General features: G+C 58.6%; 1 protein-coding gene across 14 annotated transcripts in view; it reads left to right on the top strand.

Annotated features, from left to right (window-relative positions):
• The window catches only part of MCF2L (MCF.2 cell line derived transforming sequence like), a 206,740-nt gene that overhangs the window by 111,929 nt on the left and 75,206 nt on the right, over window positions 1-19,605 (top strand). For 11 of the 14 annotated variants that reach the window (XM_007960954.3, XM_073014513.1, XM_073014515.1 and 8 more), the window contains one exon: window positions 16,965-17,048. In XM_007960954.3, the coding sequence (XP_007959145.2) occupies window positions 16,965-17,048 (84 nt within the window). Of the gene's footprint in view, window positions 1-1,729; window positions 1,856-3,083; window positions 3,355-16,964; window positions 17,049-19,605 lie in introns of those variants that run through there. The other 3 variants (XM_073014519.1, XM_007960965.3, XM_073014520.1) reach the window with 2 other exon arrangements.

Here is a 19,605-nt window from a genome sequence, read left to right on the forward strand (position 1 = left end):
GGGACGGGATGGCTGTGTGTCCGACATGTGCGTTCCTGGGGAACAGTCGTGTGTCTGGCATCGACTCGGCCTGGACCTGGCTTCTCTACTGCGCTGCCGATCCCGGGTGTGGGGTCGATTCTGTCTTATGCTGGATGGAGGCCTCTGCTGTGGGTGTGGTTTCATGTGCACTGTCTCTGGCTGAAGGTCCAGGTGCCTGGAACAGCTTTTGTGATTTGGAAACTGGACAGAAACCAGCCTGAGGCCACGCGAGCTCCCACGGCTCTTGGAGGAAAGCTGTTTCCCGTCTCCAGCCCCCGCCAGAGAAGCTGCAGGGACGCCTTTGGCCTTGACTTGGTCAGCAGGGAGCTGGAAGGGTCAAGAGCTGTGGGTGGGGAGCCCTTAGTCTCCTGGACTACGCGAGAAACGGTGGGTGAGCAGCTGCAGCCACAGCGATGAGCCCGGGATGGTTTCCCATGTGTGGTTCGGGTCACGTATTCCAGCCTCTGATGGGTGTTACTGTGATCATCCGCAGCACCCCCACGGACACAGAGCAGGGCCAGCCCTCCCTGGAACAGGGCCATCATGAGCCAGTCCCTCCTAAAGATGGCCAGGTCCTCCCTGGCTTGGGGCCAGACCGCCTGGGTCTGCCCTGTGGTGACTGTGGCGTGGCCCCCTTGCTTGTTGAGCAAATCGGTGAGAATCCACCGTGTACCCTGAAGGCACATGGCCTTTGCCCACCAGAAACTTCAGCGTGACAAGACATCGGGGGCCGGGGGAGACGCACAGAAGAGGGAGCAGCTGATTTCTCGAAGTCCTTGCATCTGTACCAGGGGCCCCTCCTTCCCCACACGGCGCCCTCTCCTTAGAGGACAGCCTCTGGCACCGTTCACTGTCCCTCTGTTTCAAAACTGAGGCCTGTCTGTGAGAGCCTCCTGTTCAGAACACAGTCCTCTTTTTCGGCTGATATTTGGTCACTCCATCTGCATCGGCCGCTGTGCGGCTGCCTGAGACATCCCAGCCCTCCGTGTCCTCCAGTGCTGGGACCACTGAGGGAGGAGGTGGGCCTCGGGCCTCAGGAGTCTCTGCAGGCCTTGAGCACATGGTGGGAGAGGGGTTGTTTGGTACGTGTGTCCCAAGGCTGATGCCTCTGGGCGTGCTTTGCTGTTGGGGGTTGGAAGCTGGAGGTGAGGACGCGTTGGACTGTGCTCAGCTGTAGGAGGACCCACTGTGTGGCACTGTGATGTGCTCCTATGCCCCTGCCGGCTGGTGATGTAGGAGTTGTGCCTGCAAAACATGCTTCGGACGTTAGAGTCGGCCGGGAATGAAGACGCCGGCGTGCCCCAGAGTGGAGGCAGGGCTGAGGCGTGGGTGGTGAGTGGACTGGGAATGAAGATGCCGCCTGGCCCCAGAGCAGAGGCAGGGCTGGGGCGTGGGTGGTGAGTGGACTGGGAATGAAGATGCCGCCTGGCCCCAGAGCAGAGGCAGGGCTGAGGTGCGGGTGGCAGGTGCATCAGCTGGTGCCATGGTGACAGAGTGAGGGGCCATGACGCGGTGGCCTCCCCCGGGGCTCGTGTTCCGGGGAGAGCTTATCTGGGATGCGTTCTGACGGCAGAAGGTAGGAACACGAGAGATCCCAGACGCGGGAGGTCTGGGTCAATGTGCAGAGCCCACACTCGCTGTGGCTCGGGGGCAGCCCACACCATGGGCACCAGCCAGCCCCAGGTCCAAGCTTACAGGGAAGGACAGCTGGGCTGGGAAGACATAAATAATCATGGTGTATGTCACAGCCCCTCGGCGGGCGTGAGTGCTGCAGAGGGGCTTACAGAAGTGACGTTCCTGCCCCAGGGATGAGGCTGACTCTCAGAGAACCCAGGTATGGAGGAAGCAGTGGCCCCTCTTAGGCGTCCCTCCTCTAGGTGTGCACAGGGTGCCCAGCAGGAAGGGTGAGGTTCTAGACTTAGCTTTGGTGCTTGTCAGTGCGATCGTGGCCACAAGAAAAGCATCCATGGCTGATGTTCCCAGAGGCAGGGCCTGGTGAAGCTGCACTTTCCCCTCCAGCAAGCGTTTGGACGTGAGGGAGCCCAGGTTTCCAGAGGCAGGAGCCAGGTGTCTGGCATTCGGGATCAGCCAACCCCAGAGGCCGGTGTTCCCAGCGGGAGAAGCTGAAGCCTGGAGGGCCGGCTGTGCTGTGCTGGACACATGCAGGGCAGGGGTCAGTGCAGGTGTGAGGCTCTGCAGAGAGAGGCGCCAGAAGAGGCCAGGGCCAGCAGGGACAGGGCAGGCCGGGGTCCCACCAAAATCCAGCGTCCCTCCCAGTCCTTCTTGGCTCAGGCTGACTCCAGGACTGGGTACATTCTCAGAAGATGTGCGTGGGTCCCCTTAGCTTCTTGGGTTTTTCTGCTCAAACTCTGGGCCTGGACGAGTGGTCTCAGGTCACCTGGGAGCTCGTCGGGGACAGAACCTGAGTTTGAACGAGCTCTCTGTGGGACTCCCACCCAGGGAAGCAGTTGGAGTCCCCCCGGGACTGCCAGTTTTCAAGTGTCGTATTTAAGTATCCCCCTCTGGGCCCTGGAAAAGTAGAGAGGCAGCCAGGAGCCTGCCTTCTGTGTTCTCGGTGCAGGGGTGTTCTGAGAACAGCCCCTGCTCACACAGCTTTAAAAGGAACTCAGTGACCACGGACGGACGAGAACAGGAGATGCAGCTGCCTCCCGGGCGCTCGAAGGCTCAACTCCCCATGGGCATGTGTTGCCAGGGCAGAAGGCTTGGCCGCCTCGGTCAGCATACTCTCTGGACAGCTCATTCCTGCCAGCCCAGGTCGCTGCAGCTCTGGGGCTGGCTCAGGGGTTGGGGACCTCGGCCCAGGTCCCCATAGCCGTGGGGCTGCCTCAGGGGACGGATCTCTGCTAAGCATGGCCCCCGCCAGCCCAGGCCCCTGCCACTCAGTGGATGGGACTTTGGCAGAGCATGGGGCCCCTGCAGGGAGGGTCTAGACAAGCAACACCAGGAACCTGAAGCCTCCCGGGCAGGGGCTCAGCTGTCGCCAGGACTGCAACAGTTAAGCTGCCTGCAGCGGGATAAGTGAGCCGATGCTGCTCCTTAATCAGGGACATCAAATCGGAGGCCCTGGGAGGAGCAGCCGGCCGGCTGCCCTGCAGAGGCCAGGTCTGCGCAGCAAGCCCAGGAAGGTGTGGCGTCCCTGCTCTGCGGCCAAGATGGTGCTGGTGCTGCGCCGTCCTTTGTGTGCCCGGGAAGGGCGTTCCAGGAGCCGGGTCGGGGGCTCCTGACTCGCATTGGGCAGCATGACGGTGAGCCGGCTGTCACTGCTGTGCCGGGACCTCTGGGCGCTGTGGCTGCTGCTGAAGGCTGGCGCAGGTGCGTGGGGCACGGGTGGGTCCTCGCCTCCCCGGAAGGTGTTATGGGGCGACTGTGTGGGGACATGGGACCGGGGCGGACGTTCTGGACCCAGCGCTATCCTCGGAGGCTGCTGGGGCAGGAGCCTGGGGCTGGGGGATGCCGGGGATGGATGTTGGGACAGGTGCCTCCAAGACGGGAGGAGCCCTGCTCCTTGGCAGGGAAGGTGTGCACAGGCCTTGCCGGATGGATGGTTTAGGGCCATGGCCCTGGGGTCCCTGGTGAGCACTGGGGCCGCCTGTGCCCTTGGCCTGTGAGGGACCATCTGTGCTGGTCCCGGAAGGCTGGGATCACCTTTCCACTGGCTCCTTTGTTCGAGGCTTCTCATAGACAGGCTGTGTGGACAAATGACGGCAGCGCCCACGTCTGGCTGGTGGAGAGGCTGTAGCTCCTCGGAGGAGGAGACACCCGGCCACTGCTGTCCCCACAGCGGGGCCACCTGTGGTGCCAGGCGTGACAAGCTGCCCTCTCTAGGCAAATGAGACTTGGGAGGCCCCTGGCCGAGCCTGTGGACCCAGCTGGGCAGCCTCTGTGGTCTTAGGTTTGGGTGCGTTTGGTCTGGTCGGGGCTCAGGGGCTGCTGGTCCACACTGGCCCCGTCCTGACAACTGGAGCTTTGGGGCAAGGTCCTTGGAGAAGGGGCCACGTGGGGAGGAAACAGCCTGGGTTTTGTTGATGCTTTTCTAAGAATGGAGTACTCGTTTTCAAGAGATTTGTCCTAATTATATTTTCCAGTGGGTACTTACGCCAACTATTGATGAATAATTGATAAAATAAGCATCTTTGTGAATTTTATTGAATCAGACCTTAACTACCAATGGCAATGAATAAACATCTAAAGTTTCCAATTTTAAAATAACTGGCTGGGCCAGTAGTTCACGCCTGTAATCCTGGCACTTTGGGAGGCTGAGGCTGGGAGATCGCTTGAGCCCAGGAGTTTGAGACCAGCCTGGGCAACATAGCAAGACCTCATATCTGAAAAAAAAAATTAATAAGCTGGGTGTGGTGGTGTGTGCCTATAGTCCCAGCCACTTGGGAGGCTGAGAGGGGAGAATCATTTGATCCCAGGAGGTCAAGGCTGCAATAAGATTTGTTTGCACAACTGTACTCCAGCCTGGGTGAGGGCATGAGTAGGTACAGGTGGCTGCCCGGGGTTATGGGGTTGGCTCTGGGGCACCGTGGAAGGTTCTGGTGTGAGCAGGGGCAGGTCGTTGCTTTAAGGGAGGTTATGTCCCCTGGGTGCACCCCGGTTCCGCACCCCTGATGCCCCGGCCATCCCATCCTGCAGTTCCCTCCTGAAGGACCAGGCAAAGCCAGGACCACTGTGGACAAGAGGAGAAATCATCCTTCTGAGCCCTGACGGTTCCTTGACCAGCCCCGGGACCTGGCCCAGGCTTTGTTTTAGTGTCTCACATCCTCTCAGGGTGCATTGAGGGAGAAGCATTGTCGGTGCCAGCGTCAGCCGGGGTCAGCCTGGCCTGCGTTCCTCACTGCCCCTCCTCGCTCCTGCAGAGGCCTAGGGACCTTTAAGGAACTTGCCATACGTGGGTGACTTTTCTCAGAAGGTAAAATGCAGGGCAGGGCAAGCCCTACTGGCCTCGGAGGTCCGTCCTCGGGCCCAGAAGGGGCCAGTTGGGGGAGGCAGAAGGCCGGAGACACTTGGACTCCACAGAGAGGTCACCGTGGTACAGTCAGGACTGTTGTTTTTAATTTTAAAGGAAAGAATTCATTACGATGACCGTTTTTGTTCACCTTTAGGCATTTTTAACATGTGTTCCAGGCAGACCAGGCTGTGGCCCTTCCCTCGTGGCCAGTGCAGGTCACGCCTCCCCCCGGCCCAGTGAGTGGGGAGGTTTGGCTCTGGTGTGACCCTCCAGGACACAGGTGTCCTCGGGGAGCCGGTCCCTGCTGCATACAGGCCACCCGGGGTCACTCGGCAGAGGAGGACAGGGCACCGCCTTGTAGAGAAGCATCCCTCTGCCCATCAGCGGGCAGCCACAGTTGGTGGTCCTCTTCACTTCGGCCTGTTGTTGAGCCCACCTCCCACCTGCACAGCACCCTGTGCTGTAGCCAAGACCACCTCCTCTGTGGACCTCAGTCTGCAGCCGCCGCTCCATGCAGCTGGGGCCCTGGATGGCCCCCATGGTGCAGTGCTGGGGTTTCCTGTGGGTGCCTGTAGCCTCCCTAACGTAACTGGTGGCAGGAAGATCCCCGTGGGTCTGTTCACCAGGTGGGGGCAGCCATCGCCAAAGCCATCTGCCAGCATCACCGGCTGAATTGCAGCCGTGGTCCTACAAGGAAGCCTTGTCCCAGCCTTACAGAGAAGGAGGCAGCCCAGAGTCACAGCTCAGGGAGGGTGTGTTCGGGGTGAGGTCTGTGCTGCCGCGGGGCCAGTGAGTGTCTGTCCCGTGGCAGCTGCTGGCCACGTGTGGGTGGTGATGACACCAGGCACGGATGGACCACGCATGTGTTGAGATGCTGTGTGGGCTTCACGTTGGTGCCCGTTTCTCTCTGGATCTTATGAAGACGGGTTTGTGGAGGCACAGCGGCCCGTGCATGCTGTTGGTGGGCATGTAAATTGGTGCAGGTATTACGGAAAACTGTGTGGGGTATGGAGGTTCCTCGAGAAATTAAAAAGAGCGCTGTCGCTGGAGCCAGGCGTCCCCACTGTGGGTGGGTATCGGGAAAGGAGTAGGCGTACTGAAGAGCTGCCTGCCCTCCGGAGCTCACCAGCCCAGACGTGGAATCGACACCAGTGCCCGTTAGTGGATGGGCGCTTGAAGACGATGTGGCGCACGCACAACGGAGCACTGTTCGGTTTTTGCAAAAAAGGAAATCCTGTTATTTAAGACAACACAGTTGAGCCTGGAGGACAGTGCTGAGCAAAATCAGCCACAGGCAAAACCACGGCCTGCTGAGTAAAATCACTGCAGGCACAGAGAGGCAAAGCCACGGCCCCACGCATGTGGGGTGTCAGAGACGCCAACAAGCACAGTGGCCACTGGGGGCTGGGGTGGGGAAGCCTGGGGTGATGCTGGCCAGAGGACACAGAGTTCCTGTTGTGCCAAAAGAGTGAAGTCTGGGGGTCTGTTCATGGTGGGCATGGGCTGTTCATGGTGACTGACTGTGGGCTGTTCATGGTGACTGACTGTGGGCTGTTCATGGTGACTGACTGTGGGCTGTTCATGGTGACTGACTGTGGTCTGTTCATGGTGGGCATGGGCTGTTCATGGTGACTGACTGTGGTCTGTTCATGGTGGGCATGGGCTGTTCATGGTGACTGACTGTGGTCTGTTTGTGGTGGCCATGGTCTGTTTATGGTGGGCATGGGCTGTTCATGGTGACTGACTGTGGGCTGTTCATGGTGACTGACTGTGGGCTGTTCATGGTGGGCATGGGCTGTTCATGGTGACTGACTGTGGGCTGTTCATGGTGACTGACTGTGGGCTGTTCATGGTGACTGACTGTGGGCTGTTCATGGTGGGCATGGGCTGTTCATGGTGACTGACTGTGGGCTGTTCATGGTGACTGACTGTGGGCTGTTCATGGTGACTGACTGTGGGCTGTTCATGGTGGGCATGGGCTGTTCATGGTGACTGACTGTGGGCTGTTCATGGTGACTGACTGTGGGCTGTTCATGGTGACTGACTGTGGGCTGTTCATGGTGGGCATGGGCTGTTCATGGTGACTGACTGTGGGCTGTTCATGGTGACTGACTGTGGGCTGTTCATGGTGACTGACTGTGGGCTGTTCATGGTGGGCATGGGCTGTTCATGGTGACTGACTGTGGGCTGTTCATGGTGACTGACTGCGGTCTGTTTGTGGTGGCTGTGGTTGGTTTATGATGGCTGTGATCTGTTCATGGTGGTCATGGTGGTCTGTTTGTGGTGGTCATGGTCAGTTCATGGTGGCTGTGGTTGGTTCGTGGTGGATGTGGTTGGTTTGTGGTGTCCATGATCAGTTTGTGGTAGCTGTGGCCTGTTTGTGGTTAGTCCGTGGTGACTGTGGGCTGTTCACAGTGGCTGTGGTTGGTTTATGGTGGCCGTGGTCAGTTCATGGTGGCCGTGATCTGTTCAAGGTGGCCATGGTCTGTTTGTGGTGACTGTGGTTAACACTGTATTTGTACCTGAGGTTTGCTGGGAGTGGGTGTTGAGTATTCTAACTGCAAAAAGAAATGGCAGCTGTGGGAGGTGACAGTCACCAGTGAGTTTGGTGGTGGCTGTGGTTTCACAATGTGAACTATATCAAAAGAGCATGTGTGCACCTTAAATATATATAATTATTTTTCTCAATATAGCTGGAAAAAATAGCCAGAAGCCAGCAGCTCAGCAGGTGAGGAGCCAGCCAGCGGCTCCGTTCACAACACCCTGCACAGTGAACAGAGCTGAGTGAATGGGGCTGCTTAGCGAAAATCACTGGGCCCGAAGCTCCCGGATGGCTCCAACATGTCCCGTGACTCTGGGCAGCTCCTGTGCAATGGGAGGCTGTGCCCTGCCATGTCCCCGCCTTCTTGCCCACAGGCCTGCCCTGTCCCAGCTGCTGGGGTCTCACCCACCCATCAGCCTGGAAACAGACGCATGTTGGCACCCTCCCAGGCCTCTGTGAGAGCCTCTCCGTAGCCTCGCTGTTGAGCCCGTGGCAGTGAAGGTCCCAGGCGCTGGAGCACATGGCATGGGCTCGGTCCTGGCACTGCCCGCCCTGCAGGCCTGGGCTGCTCACAGATGAGCCTGACCTTGAATTCCCCGTCTTTCAAACGAGGATGAGGCTTCCTGCTCCCTAGGTCCTTGCGAGGACTCACTCTGTGCACTGGTGCCAGGAGTGAGTCGGAACCTGTCTTTCTGGCCTGGTCCTCCCCCAGGAGCACAGGGTGGTCCTCCTCTGAATCCTGAGGGGTCCCCTGGCATGCCCTTGCTCCCTGGAACCCCAATCATTCCAGGTGCAGCTGCTGGTGCGACCCCTTCTGCGGACAGGGGTCTGTGTGAGGGCTCAGCTGCCTCCGAACAGGACGGGTGCTGGAAGACGGTGGCTGGGAGAGCAGGTGCACCCTGGACGGCCTCCAGGAGAGAAAGGGAGAGATGTATGCATCTCAGTGGGGGATGGCGGGAGACCCTAAGGTGTTCAAGACCCTCGGGTCTGGGCCCTGTGGAAATGCTCCCTGTGGCGCCCCCAGCCCCGCCCACTCAGCAGTCGCCTGAGAACGCCCTGAGCATGTGCCCAGGAGGCGGGGTATGGGGAGTCCATGGAGCCGTGGGTACTGTGCAGCAGGTGGAGCTGTGACCGGAGGTGGCGGAGCTGGCAGCCAGCCTGGCCTTCAGGGGAGAGGGTGGCAGGGCCAGGGTCTCTGAACTCTGGAAGGATCTGTGTTCCTCGTCCTGAAACCCGGCCTCCTGTGTCCCTCAGACAGTGACTTTCAGTCACTTTGGTCTCTGCTCCCTCTGCCCCATGATTTTTTAAGTTGTTCTAGCTCAGAAGCCACTGCATGGATGGTGTGACTACCCCTAGCCAGGGCACGAGTGCAGCCGGGGCACGAATGCAGCCAGGGCACGAGTGCAGCCAGGGCACGAATGCAGCCAGAGCACAAGTGCAGCCGGGGCACGAATGCATCCGGGGCACGAGTGCAGCCAGATCCAGGCCCCGTGCAGAGCCCGCCAGGTGTGGGGTGGATGCCGAGGCCCACCTGGCTGAAACTGCACTCAGGCCATTTTTCTGATACCAGGAAACGTTCATAAAAATGCTGGTGAGCAGGCAAGTGCCCTCCCTGATGACAGACCCTCCTGGTGCCCCTGGCTCAGACGATGTGACCTTGAGAACAACCCCCGCGTCGGCGTCACCTGGGAGCCTCACCTCGAGACCTCTGCATCATGGTTCTGAAATCACTTGAGTGGGCCGTGGCCACTGTGGGGCAGAGAGATAGGAAATACCTGCCAGAAGATCAAATTGCAATCCGTGTGATTTAAAGATCTCACTGGGCTGTGCTGGCAGTTCTAGAGTGGGGAGCACTTCATTCCGTGAACTAGAATAAGAGCTCCAGTGAAACACAGCTGGCTGTGCGGCCAGGGCTGAAGAAAGCAGAAACCGAGCAAACGCGGTTCGGTGGCCTCAGTCACTGTCCTTTGGAAGCTTGGGGAGTCAGCGGGAGAATTGATCGACTGGCCACTTTAGGCGGCTCTGTGTCGTAAGGATTAGTTTCACGTTAGGTGATTGCCGGACTTACATCAAGCTTGAAGAAGCAGAAGGTCTCTGCACACGTGTGTGGCCCAGGCCAAGAGCTGTCACGTGACTAAGTTTGTGCTCAGAAGGTCTCTGCACACGCGTGTGGCCCAGGCCAAGAGCTGTCACTTGACTAAGTTTGTGCTCAGAAAGTCTCTGCACACGCGTGTGGCCCAGGCCAAGAGCTGTCACGTGACTAAGTTTGTGCTCAGAAGGTCTCTGCACACATGTGTGGCCCAGGCCAAGAGCTGTCACGTGACTAAGTTTGTGCTTAAATGGGTTTTTAGTATGTGTATCTTTTTTTCCTTTCTTTTATTCTTTTTTTTTTTTTTTTTTTTTTTTTTGAGATGGAGTCTCACTCTGTTGCCCAGGCTGGAGTGCAGTGGCACAATCTCAGCTCACAGCAACATCTGCCTACCAGGTTCAACTGATTCTCCAGCCTCAGCCCCCTGAGTACCTGGGACTACAGGCACCTGCCACCATGCCCAGCTAATTTTTGTATCTTTAGTAGGGAGGGGGTTTCACGATGGTGACCAGGCTGCTCTTGAACTCCTGACCTTGGTGATTTGCCCACCTTGGCCTCCCAGAGTGTTGGGATTACAGGTGTGAGCCACTGTGCCCAGACAAGTATGTATATCTTTTTGACAGTGTGAAGAATTTATTTAGGCTTGACCGTTTTAAAGCACCGTAATGAATGTATAATTAAGTTATGGTAAAGCCTTAACCCTTTGCTACAGGGAAATGGTAATGCTGTGAGTGGCCGTGTCTTCGCCCCCCCATGGACTTCAGCAGTCACCCTTGTAGGAGTCCCACCTCTGCGGGCAGCTCAGAACCTCCACGTTTTTATATTTAATTTAAAATGATTAAAGTCACTGCCATAACTCATGGAATTAGGTCTTTTTAAAATCTAAGCAAACTGTCTTCGAGACAGAAAAGGTTGGGTAGTTCTTCATCTGTTTGAAGTGGTGCTTTCTGGATGGGCTGCATTCTAAGAATGTATCAAAAATGGAAATTCTGGCCACCATTTTGATTGCCCTTTTACATATTAAACAAGTTGAGAACAAGAACAACAAAGAAGGACCTCCGTGACCATGCTGAGGAAGACAGAGCCTGGCCTGGTTGGAAGATTGGCCTCTCCTCTGTCTCCTGTTTTCTCCAAGGTCCGATAACAACCCTTGGTGAGCGTGGGGACTTCATTTTGATTTTCAGTCTGGTCTGTTGGGGTCTAGGCAGGAGCTTGGTCCCAAACAACACACCCATGTGTGCTGAGGACACGCTCCAGGGGATTCTCGCGTCCGCGTGCATCAGAGAACCCAGGGCTTGCGGGTGAGGCAGCGTGGAGAGGGCGGCTCTGGAGACGACCCCCAGAGGAGATTGACCAAGTGCGGGACGTGTGTGTCCTCCCTACCCGAGGCATAAACCGTCTCGCTCCAAAGGGCGTCCGGAGGGTTCTGCAGGGTGGCTGTGCGCTGACTCCTGCACCCCACGTGGGAGTCCGCCGGCTCCTGGCCCTTGCCGGTTGGTTTTGTGGGTCTGAGATGACACCCCTGTGGTCAGGGCGGTGTTTCCCGATCACCACTTCTGTTGACCATCTTTTCTGGCCGGGCCTTTTATTTTAAAATGTGTAAAGGTTAAGCCTTCTGAGATCAGAGAAAGATTATTTAGTGAGCCATGTGACTGCGTATGTGACATAAAATATTTACACCTAACCCACTAGCAAATGGCTCGTTAAAAATATTTGAGATTTAATGTAAGAGATAATTCTGCCAACCACGTCAGGATAAACCTTGAGCATCGGGAATGCAAAATCAAACAGATCCTTCAACACACATCACAAACAGAGGTGTGGACGCCCCTTTTGTCCCAATAGCAGGGGTGGGGCGCTGGCCCCGGGGTGTCCTGGTTCTCCTCCCTGACCCACACGGTGTCAGGAGCTTGTCTGGAGGGGACGGGGATGCTGGCCTCCTGGGGTGTCCTTGTCTGAAGCCTGTGGTTCAGGCCTTCTCCTCACTGAATTTAGGTTTTGTTCGGATTTTGCGGCCTGCCTTTCTTACTGCCCTGCTCTGCAGCCCTGCCCTTCCTGGCTTTGGAGATCCTCATGATGGGCTTGGGGAAGGCCTCTGGCCGGGCGGTCTGGTGACGTGATCCCATCTGACGCTCAGCCTCGGACTTTGAAAAGGCGCGACTGTCCTGTCTGATGGGCAGGATGCAGAAGCCTCTGGGAGTGGGCTTGTTGCCAGAATAAATAAAAGGAGACAATTGGCAAAAGATGGACTGGGCCCCACGGCCCCAGGCTGCTATGTGGAGAACCTTGTCCTCTCCTCTGCCCACGGTCACCAGTGAGCACCAGGGATGGGCTTTCCTCCCTCACCTGGGCCTCTTCCTGCTGCCAGGAGCTGCCTTGCTGCCTCCGCCTGTGACAGTCCACTCCCCACACCCACCGTGAGAGGGTGCCAGGGCCCCACCCAGCTCCACCTGTGACGGTGTACCCCACCCCCACCCCCACCGTGAGAGGGTTTCCAGGGCCCCCCCTGGCTCCCATCCCCGTCTCCTGTGTTCTCTGCTGCTTGCGAGGTCACCTGGGCTGGAAAGGGTGCCCGGGATGCTGCTCAGACGTCTTGGCTGCCCTCCCACCCCCACTCCCCACCCCCCACTCCCAGTTTTCAGGATGAAATTGCCATCAAATAAAGCAAGTTTTTGAGTCAGCTTGCAAGAGGAAGGAAGTTTGCTTCAGTCGTCTCGTTTTGTTGGAACAAAGAGATCTAAATATAGACACATGGCTCCCCTCCCTGGACTGTCTTTGCCGGGACCCTGTTTCTGTGAGGAAAACTCGGTGGGGGGGTTCACCTGTGTATCAGGTGAACCAAGGGCACCTCTGCCCTTCCCACCCTTGGGAAATCTCACCACGTCGGCCCCATAGTGGCCAGAAGAGATCGGCCCTCTCAGATGGGGCTACTGTGGTCGGTGCTGGGAACGGGCAGGGGCAGGCCTGGCCACTCCCTCGTTGGCCCCACCTGCTGCCTCTGCCCACACAGCAGGGGAATGCACGGGGCAATTTCTGCCCATACGGCAGGGAATGGACGGGGCAACCTCTGCCCAGCCTCAGACGTGAGGCCCTAACTCTCCCCTCTTAGACCCGCCGTGGGGTCATCATGGGGTCATCACTGGGGACTTGGTTGGGGTGGGGCTGGGGAGGGAGCTGGGCCTTGGGTGGCGAAGACAGGTTAGGGGCCCACCACCTCCCAGACATCCGACAGCACGGAGCCCCACGGAGGCCACGCTCGCCTGCCTGCGTCTCCTCCAGGGACCTGTCTCCTGAACCGAGTGGCCACCATTGTTCCGTGCACTTCTTAGTCTTGTGGCTGCAAAATGAAGTAGATTGGAACTTTTATAGAAATTATGATCATAAAGGGCAGATTTTCCCATCATTCTTGAGTGGGTTCAAAAAACCAAGAAGAATGAAAACTCACACACGTAAATGGAAGAACACCTAGCGCTCTGAATATCCCAGGGCCCCGCCTGCAGAAGACTCCATGAAGAATGGGAGGTTAACGCTCTGCTGTGGGTCAGAGAGCGTCACAGGCCTTTTCAGGTTCACAGAGTGGCCGGTGACCACTTCAGGTGTTGTGATATGTTAGAGTTTATTTGTATGAGCTTAGCTGTGTGCAGTTTCTGATTACGCACATGGGGAACCCTGCTTTTCAAACCCAGAATGAGGTCTAAGGACAATATTTAGAGTTTGTCCTGGCCCAAAGAGTCCAGAGGCACTGGGGGCTGCCAGCAGGTGGACACTGCAGTGCGAATGGCGGACAGGTGGTGTGGATGGTGGACAGGCGGTGTGGACGGTAGGCGGTGTGGACAGTGGGCACTGCAGTGCGGATGGTGGACAGGCAGTGTGGATGGTGGACACTGCGATGCGGGTAGTGGACAGGCGGTGTGGACGGTGGACACTGTGATGCAGATGGTGGACACCGCGATGCGGATGTTGGACAGGCGGTGTGGACAGTGGACACAGCAGTGTGGATGGTGGACAGGCAGTGTGGACGGTGGACACTGCGATATGGATAGTGGACACCGCGATGCGGATGGTGGACAGGCGGTGTGGACGGTGGACACTGCGATGCAGACGATGGACAGGCGGTGTGGACGGTGGATAAGCAATGTGGACGGTGGACAATGTGGACAGTGGACACTGCAATGCAGATGGTGGCCAGGCGGTGTGGATGGTGGATAGGCAATGTGGACGATGGACAATGTGGACAGTGGACACTGCGATGCGGAAGGTGGACAGGTGGTGTGGACGGTGAACAGGTGGTGTGGACGGTGGATACTGCAGTGCGGATGGTGCACAGGTGTTGCTTTGCCCCCCACGGGCCTGTGATGCCAGAAAGTAGGAACCCGCCTGTGAGGGGTTGGGGCCTTGGCGTTGGATTCCACAGGATGCTCTGGGAAGGCACCCCCTCCCTTCCTCTGCTATGTTAGCAGGAGCAGCTGCTGGGCCAGGCGCTGTGGTGAGGGTGGGGAACCCCAGGCATGGTCCCTGCAGCCTTGAGTGGGGGTTTGCAGGCACCCGTGGAGGGTGCAGGCTGCCGTGAGGGCCCCTGCCTGGTGGGGAGGTGGAGAAAGGCCTCTCTGGGGTGGCATCTTGATAGGAAATTGAGTGGGGTCAGACTGGCCACAAGAGGAGCGGCTGAGCAAGGGCCCCAGGCCCGGACCTCACCCTTCCAAGGACCTGAGCGTGTGGCAGCCCCTGGAGGGGTGGATGAGGAGCCTACAGTGGACAGCCTGTCCCAGAGGCAGCTTCACACCCACACGTACCATGGAGGGACGGCGGGCGGTGTCTGTCCGTCTCTAACACATGGGAAAGACATTTGCTGTCAGCAAGGCCCCAGGGCAGGCGCCGGTAAGGTCCAGAGCCACGTCAGGAACGCCTGAGCTCGTAGGGAACAGGCCAGGCCAAACATGCCACCTCTCAGAGCTGCCAGAACAGCGTTTGGGAGTCATGGTGGAAGTGTCCACATCGATGCCTGACTCTTGCGGTCGACGCCCGACTCTCGCGGTCGATGCCTCTGAAAGTTGAGGTGCGGAGAGGGAGCCACAGACATGGGCCAGTGCCTCCCCGTTTGTGGCCCCAGTGAGCCTGGGCCGCCAGCATCCGCGGCCATCACCGATCTTGGCACCCCCCTGTCCAAGCCGTCCCCCCCGTGATGAACCTGCCAGCTCACAGTATCCACGATCTTTTTGTGTAGCCCCCAGAATTTCTAAAACTCCAGGGAGACCTTCCCCTGTGACCCTTTCCATGTCAGCGATGCGCTTCTCTTGGGGTTAGCAGGTGTTGGATTTGAGGACGGTGCCTCCTGACTTCCTCTCTGAGGCTACAGTCGCTCCTGGCAAGAGAGAAAAACTTACTGTAAAATCTGAACGTCCAACTGCGCAGTCTAGGCTGCCGTCGGCTGCACCAGACGCACGTTCCAGAGAGGTGTGCGCCAGTGGAAGTCACCTTGCCAGGAGCATAAAAAAGTATTTCGTGCTTTACTGCTTGACTGTTTCTTTATCCCACAAAAGAAGCCATTGCTGACACATGGTTGCATGCTGGGAACGGGTCTGTGCTCTGAACTCTCCCTGCAAGGCTCTGCAGAAGGACCCTGACATCTGCTTGGCTCTGGCAGGCCCCGTGACACCGTGGTCCCGCCACTTCCTCACCAGCACCAGGGTTGTCTCTGGCTCCGAGGCAAAGCAGTCCTGTAGCCGGCAGGGCCGCAGCCAACACGGCCCAGGAGGGGCCCCTGTGTGTTCCACTGCGTCCCGTGTTTACACTTGTTTGTCTGCAAGACTGGAAGAGCAGGATTTAAGTCTGATGCCAGGTAGATATTATCTTGTGGCCTCCGCTGGGAATTTCCAGGTACAAACACTTCTGTCCCATATCTTTAGGCTGTTAGTGGCCTGGGTCCTCAGGTGTGGAAGAATTGAATGTTTAAGCCATTCTCAGGTCATCAGCGTGAGTCCTGTGTCTTTCAGAGAGAAATTGTGTGGATGTTCAAGATTGCAAATGTAGCTATATGATGAGCGTGCTGGCCAGAAATCGTGTCTGCTCTGTGGTCAGTGGTCAGTGTCCCCGAGGCATAGTAGCCCGGCAGCCACTCTGTGGCACAGAACACCAGCCTGTCAGTCCGCACAGCTTTCCCTGGAGGGTCTTGCTGGCCTCGTGCTCCCAGCTGGTGCTGGCTCCATGCTCCCGGCTGATGCTGACCCTGTGCCTCCAGCTGGTGCTGGCCTAGTGCTCCCCCTGTGTTCACGGCTGGTGCTGGCCCTGTGCTCCCGCTGTGTTCACGGCTGGTGCTGGCCCTGTGCTCCCGCTGTGTTCACGGCTGGTGCTGGCCCTGTGATCCCGCTGTGTTCACGGCTGGTGCTGGCCCTGTGCTCCCGCTGTGTTCACGGCTGGTGCTGGCCCTGTGCTCCCCCTGTGTTCACGGCTGGTGCTGGCCCTTGAGCACGGCTGGTGCTGTGCTCTTGACTGGTGCTGACCCCGTGCTCCCTGTACTCACAGTCAGTGCTGGCCCTGTGCTGCTGGCTGTTGCTGGCATAGTGCTCCTGGCGGGTGCTGGCCCCATGCTCCCGGCTGGTGCTGGCTCTGTGCTCCCCCATGCTCCTGGCCGGTGCTGGCCCCATGCTCCCCCGTGCTCCCAGCTGATGCTGGCCTAGTGCTCCCCCCATGCTCCCGGCTGGTGCTGGCCTGGTGGCCGCAGGTGCTTCAGTGCGTCCAGACCCATCTGGAATCTGCTGGGTGGGGGGATGGGTGCGGAGTTGACTCTGCTCTTGCCATCCTGCCTCATTTGTGTCCAGCTAATGGCAAGGCCAGGGATGTGGTACAGACCCCCAAGGGTCCCGTGTGTGCAGAGGCAGTGGCCCATTCCGTGGTCAGGTTTTCCTCATGGGCCATAAGTTACTGCACCTGCAACAGGCCGGCAGGGGTCACCTGAACATCTTCCCTGATGTGGGTGGAACTCAGACCAAAGTGTATTTATCCCAGGACCAGGACCAAGCCCTTTCCTGCTGCTCCCCTGCCTCCCCTCTGCCCAGGTCTCTCTCTTTGTCCCTCCCTCTCTCTCTGTCTGTCAGTCCTTCTCTCTGAACCTCTTATACCACACTTTCAAAATCAATGGTGAATCATTCAGCACACAGCTTTTGTGCGCTGAGAAACAAAGGCCTCCACGTATTGGAAACTGAAAAGCCTTTTTCCAGCCACGTGACCCGCTCCCGTAGGTGCCTGTGGATGTGCCGCTCCGCCTGGGATCGGGTGGGCGCTCGCAGGGTGAGGCAGCGTCCTGGGGCTGACGCGTGCTGTCTGCTCTTTCCGTGCAGATGAAATCATGCACCAGGACATTGTCCCGCTCTGTGCTGCCGACATCCAGGACCAGCTGAAGAAGCGCTTTGCTTACCTGTCCGGTGAGTTCCAGAAGCCGGGACGGGGTGGAGAGGGAGGGGTCCGGGGCCGGGTGTGGGCTGAGCAGTCGCCACGGCCTGGTCATTCACTGCCTTGAGTCTGACCTGTGACCTGGAGGCTCTCCCCATCTCTGTGAAGTGGGCAGCTCCATGCCAGTTGGCACACGGCCACTGGGAGGAGGTGGGCAGAGGAGGGTCAGGGGGACGTGGCCTGGGCACCCCTGACGGCGGCCTCCAGGGACAGATGGAGTGGGGCGTGGGTGGCCGAGCCCATGGGCCTCAGTGACCCGCAATTCCTGCTGCATCTGGGCACCTCCCAGGCCACGCCTCTGTCCAGTGTGGCCTCCAGCCCTGCGTCTGGCACACCTCTGGAGGTGGTGCCTGCAGACTTAGGGACATAGTGGGGCTCCCAGCCCCCCGTGTGGGTGCAGCAAGGGCACCTGCAGTGACCCCGAGCTGTGCAGACACCGTTCTTATGTGAACAAATCTGCCCAACAGGACCCATCAGAAAAAATACATGCAAATGTGTGCCCTCCCTGGGACATAAGGGTGCCCTGATGCCGAGGGCGCAATGCTCTCAGGAGCTCAGCCTCTGCCCCTCTGCATTCTCATTAGCAGCCCAGCCCCCAATCCATGGCTGGCATGGTGGGGCCTCCATCCCGCACCGCCACCTCCAGAGCCAGCCCACACCCCAGGCCGGGCCTTGGGGTCTGAGGGAGGCTGACTGCCAGGGGCCGAGGTGTAGCTGGCGAGTTTTACGAGACCAAAATCAAAGAGACAGCAACATGATGGCCAGAGGAGGAGAGCTGTCCAGGGACTCGGTCCTGCTTTCCATGGCGGAGAGGCCCAGGAGGAGGAAGGATAGAAAGCAGGGGGTCTCTGGAGAACTGAAAACTCCCAGGGGACAAGGGCTCCAATCCCCCTGCGTTGGAGACCAGGTGTGGTGATGACTCAGGAGAGGCGCCGTGGTTTCTGCCGGTTCCTCCTGCGTCCCCAGCCTCTCCCCGCCCCTTTCACGACTCCCAAGAGGCTCACACAGCTTTGCCACCAGGAGGGCCCTGACCTGGGCCTCCAGCCTTGACCTTCCTCAAGTTGCCAGGCAGTGCCCCCACCCCAGTGGTGCCTGGGAGGGCAGAGTCCTGGGACGGCCCCAGCCACCCACCTTTTCTCAGTTGTTCCTCAGACGCCGGCCCAGGAGCTCTGTGAGGGGATTTTGTAGATGAATTTAAGGCCCCAAATCAGCAACTTTAAGATCTTCCTTGGTGGGCCTGACCCAGTCGGCTAAGCCCTTAAAAGAGATGGGGCTCTTCCTGGCATGAGAGATTCCAGGTGCAGGGAGGATTTGACACAAGGGGGTTCTCTGTGTGGCCCTGAAGGAAGCAGAGGCCGCCTGAGCAGGAGAAGAGCCACCCCACGGGCAGCCGCCAGGACCCTGGGGCCTCAACACTGCAGCTGGGAGCAGAGCTCTGCTAAGCCCCTGGGGGAGCTGGAGAGCCTGGGCTCGGAGAGGATCACAGCCCGGCAACCCCTCCACGTGGGCCCAGAGACCCTGAGCAGAGACCCACAAGCTGATAAGTGCCTGAGCGTCAGTGATCTTGGGAACCACACCGAAGCCTCCGTGGGCTCCTCTCTCTCCTGGAATATAAGCCAGAGTCCCCTGTGGCACCACTGCCCCCAGCTTGTCTCCTGCCCACGCCCTGGAGGCACCTCGGGGCCTTTGCACAGGCGGCGCTCTCCATGCAGCGAATTTTTTCCCCGGGCTTGTGGCTGGCCTGTCCCCTCAGGTCCTTGCTCAGAGGCATGCCCTTGGCCATGCCCTGTCCCTCCTCACCTGCTCTTTGCTCCGCCCCCCCTCGTTATATGACCTCACATCCTCCTGTGTGTGGTGTGGGTCCCTCCTGAGGGCTGGGCTTGCTCACAGCTGCCTCCCGGCTCCTAGAGGTGCACCCAGCCTCAGAGCCACGTACTGAGGGCTCAGCCATGGGCCCGTCTGGGGTGGGCCCCCGGGCACACCACACTGTTCTCGGGATCCAGGTCGTAGCACCAGTACCGTGTCTGAGACGGATCGGTGTCGGCTGGAGCTTCTCCTGCAGATGTGCGGATTTGGATGAAGTCTGTGGCAGCCTCGTGTCTGAGACGGATCAGTGTCAGCTGGAGCTTCTGCAGATGTGTGCGGATTTGGATGAAGTCTGTGGCAGCCTCAATTCTGTAGGTCTCCAATCACCCCATCCCCTCCTCACCGTATTCAGCACGGCTGCGTCCTGAGGCTGTGCCTGCACTCCGGGTTCCTGCCATGAAGCCGCCTTCTGTGTCCTCATGACAAAGGCCGTGCACTGGGGAACTGAAACATCCGGGGTGCGTCTTTCAGGTTCCCTGGGGTGTGCCCCTTCCGGAGGCTCCTTCGGGGGCACAGGTGTTCCTTGGTGTCCCTTGGTGTCTTCATGCAGCCACCTCACCTGCACGTCGACGTCTCCTCTTCTGCCTCAAAACCCCTCTACCTTTCTCCCAGGACACCCGTCATGAGATTCAGGGCCCACCGTATAATCCATTATGGTCTCAT

This window comes from Chlorocebus sabaeus, chromosome 3 (assembly GCF_047675955.1).
Source record: "Chlorocebus sabaeus isolate Y175 chromosome 3, mChlSab1.0.hap1, whole genome shotgun sequence".
Lineage (NCBI taxonomy): Eukaryota > Metazoa > Chordata > Mammalia > Primates > Cercopithecidae > Chlorocebus > Chlorocebus sabaeus.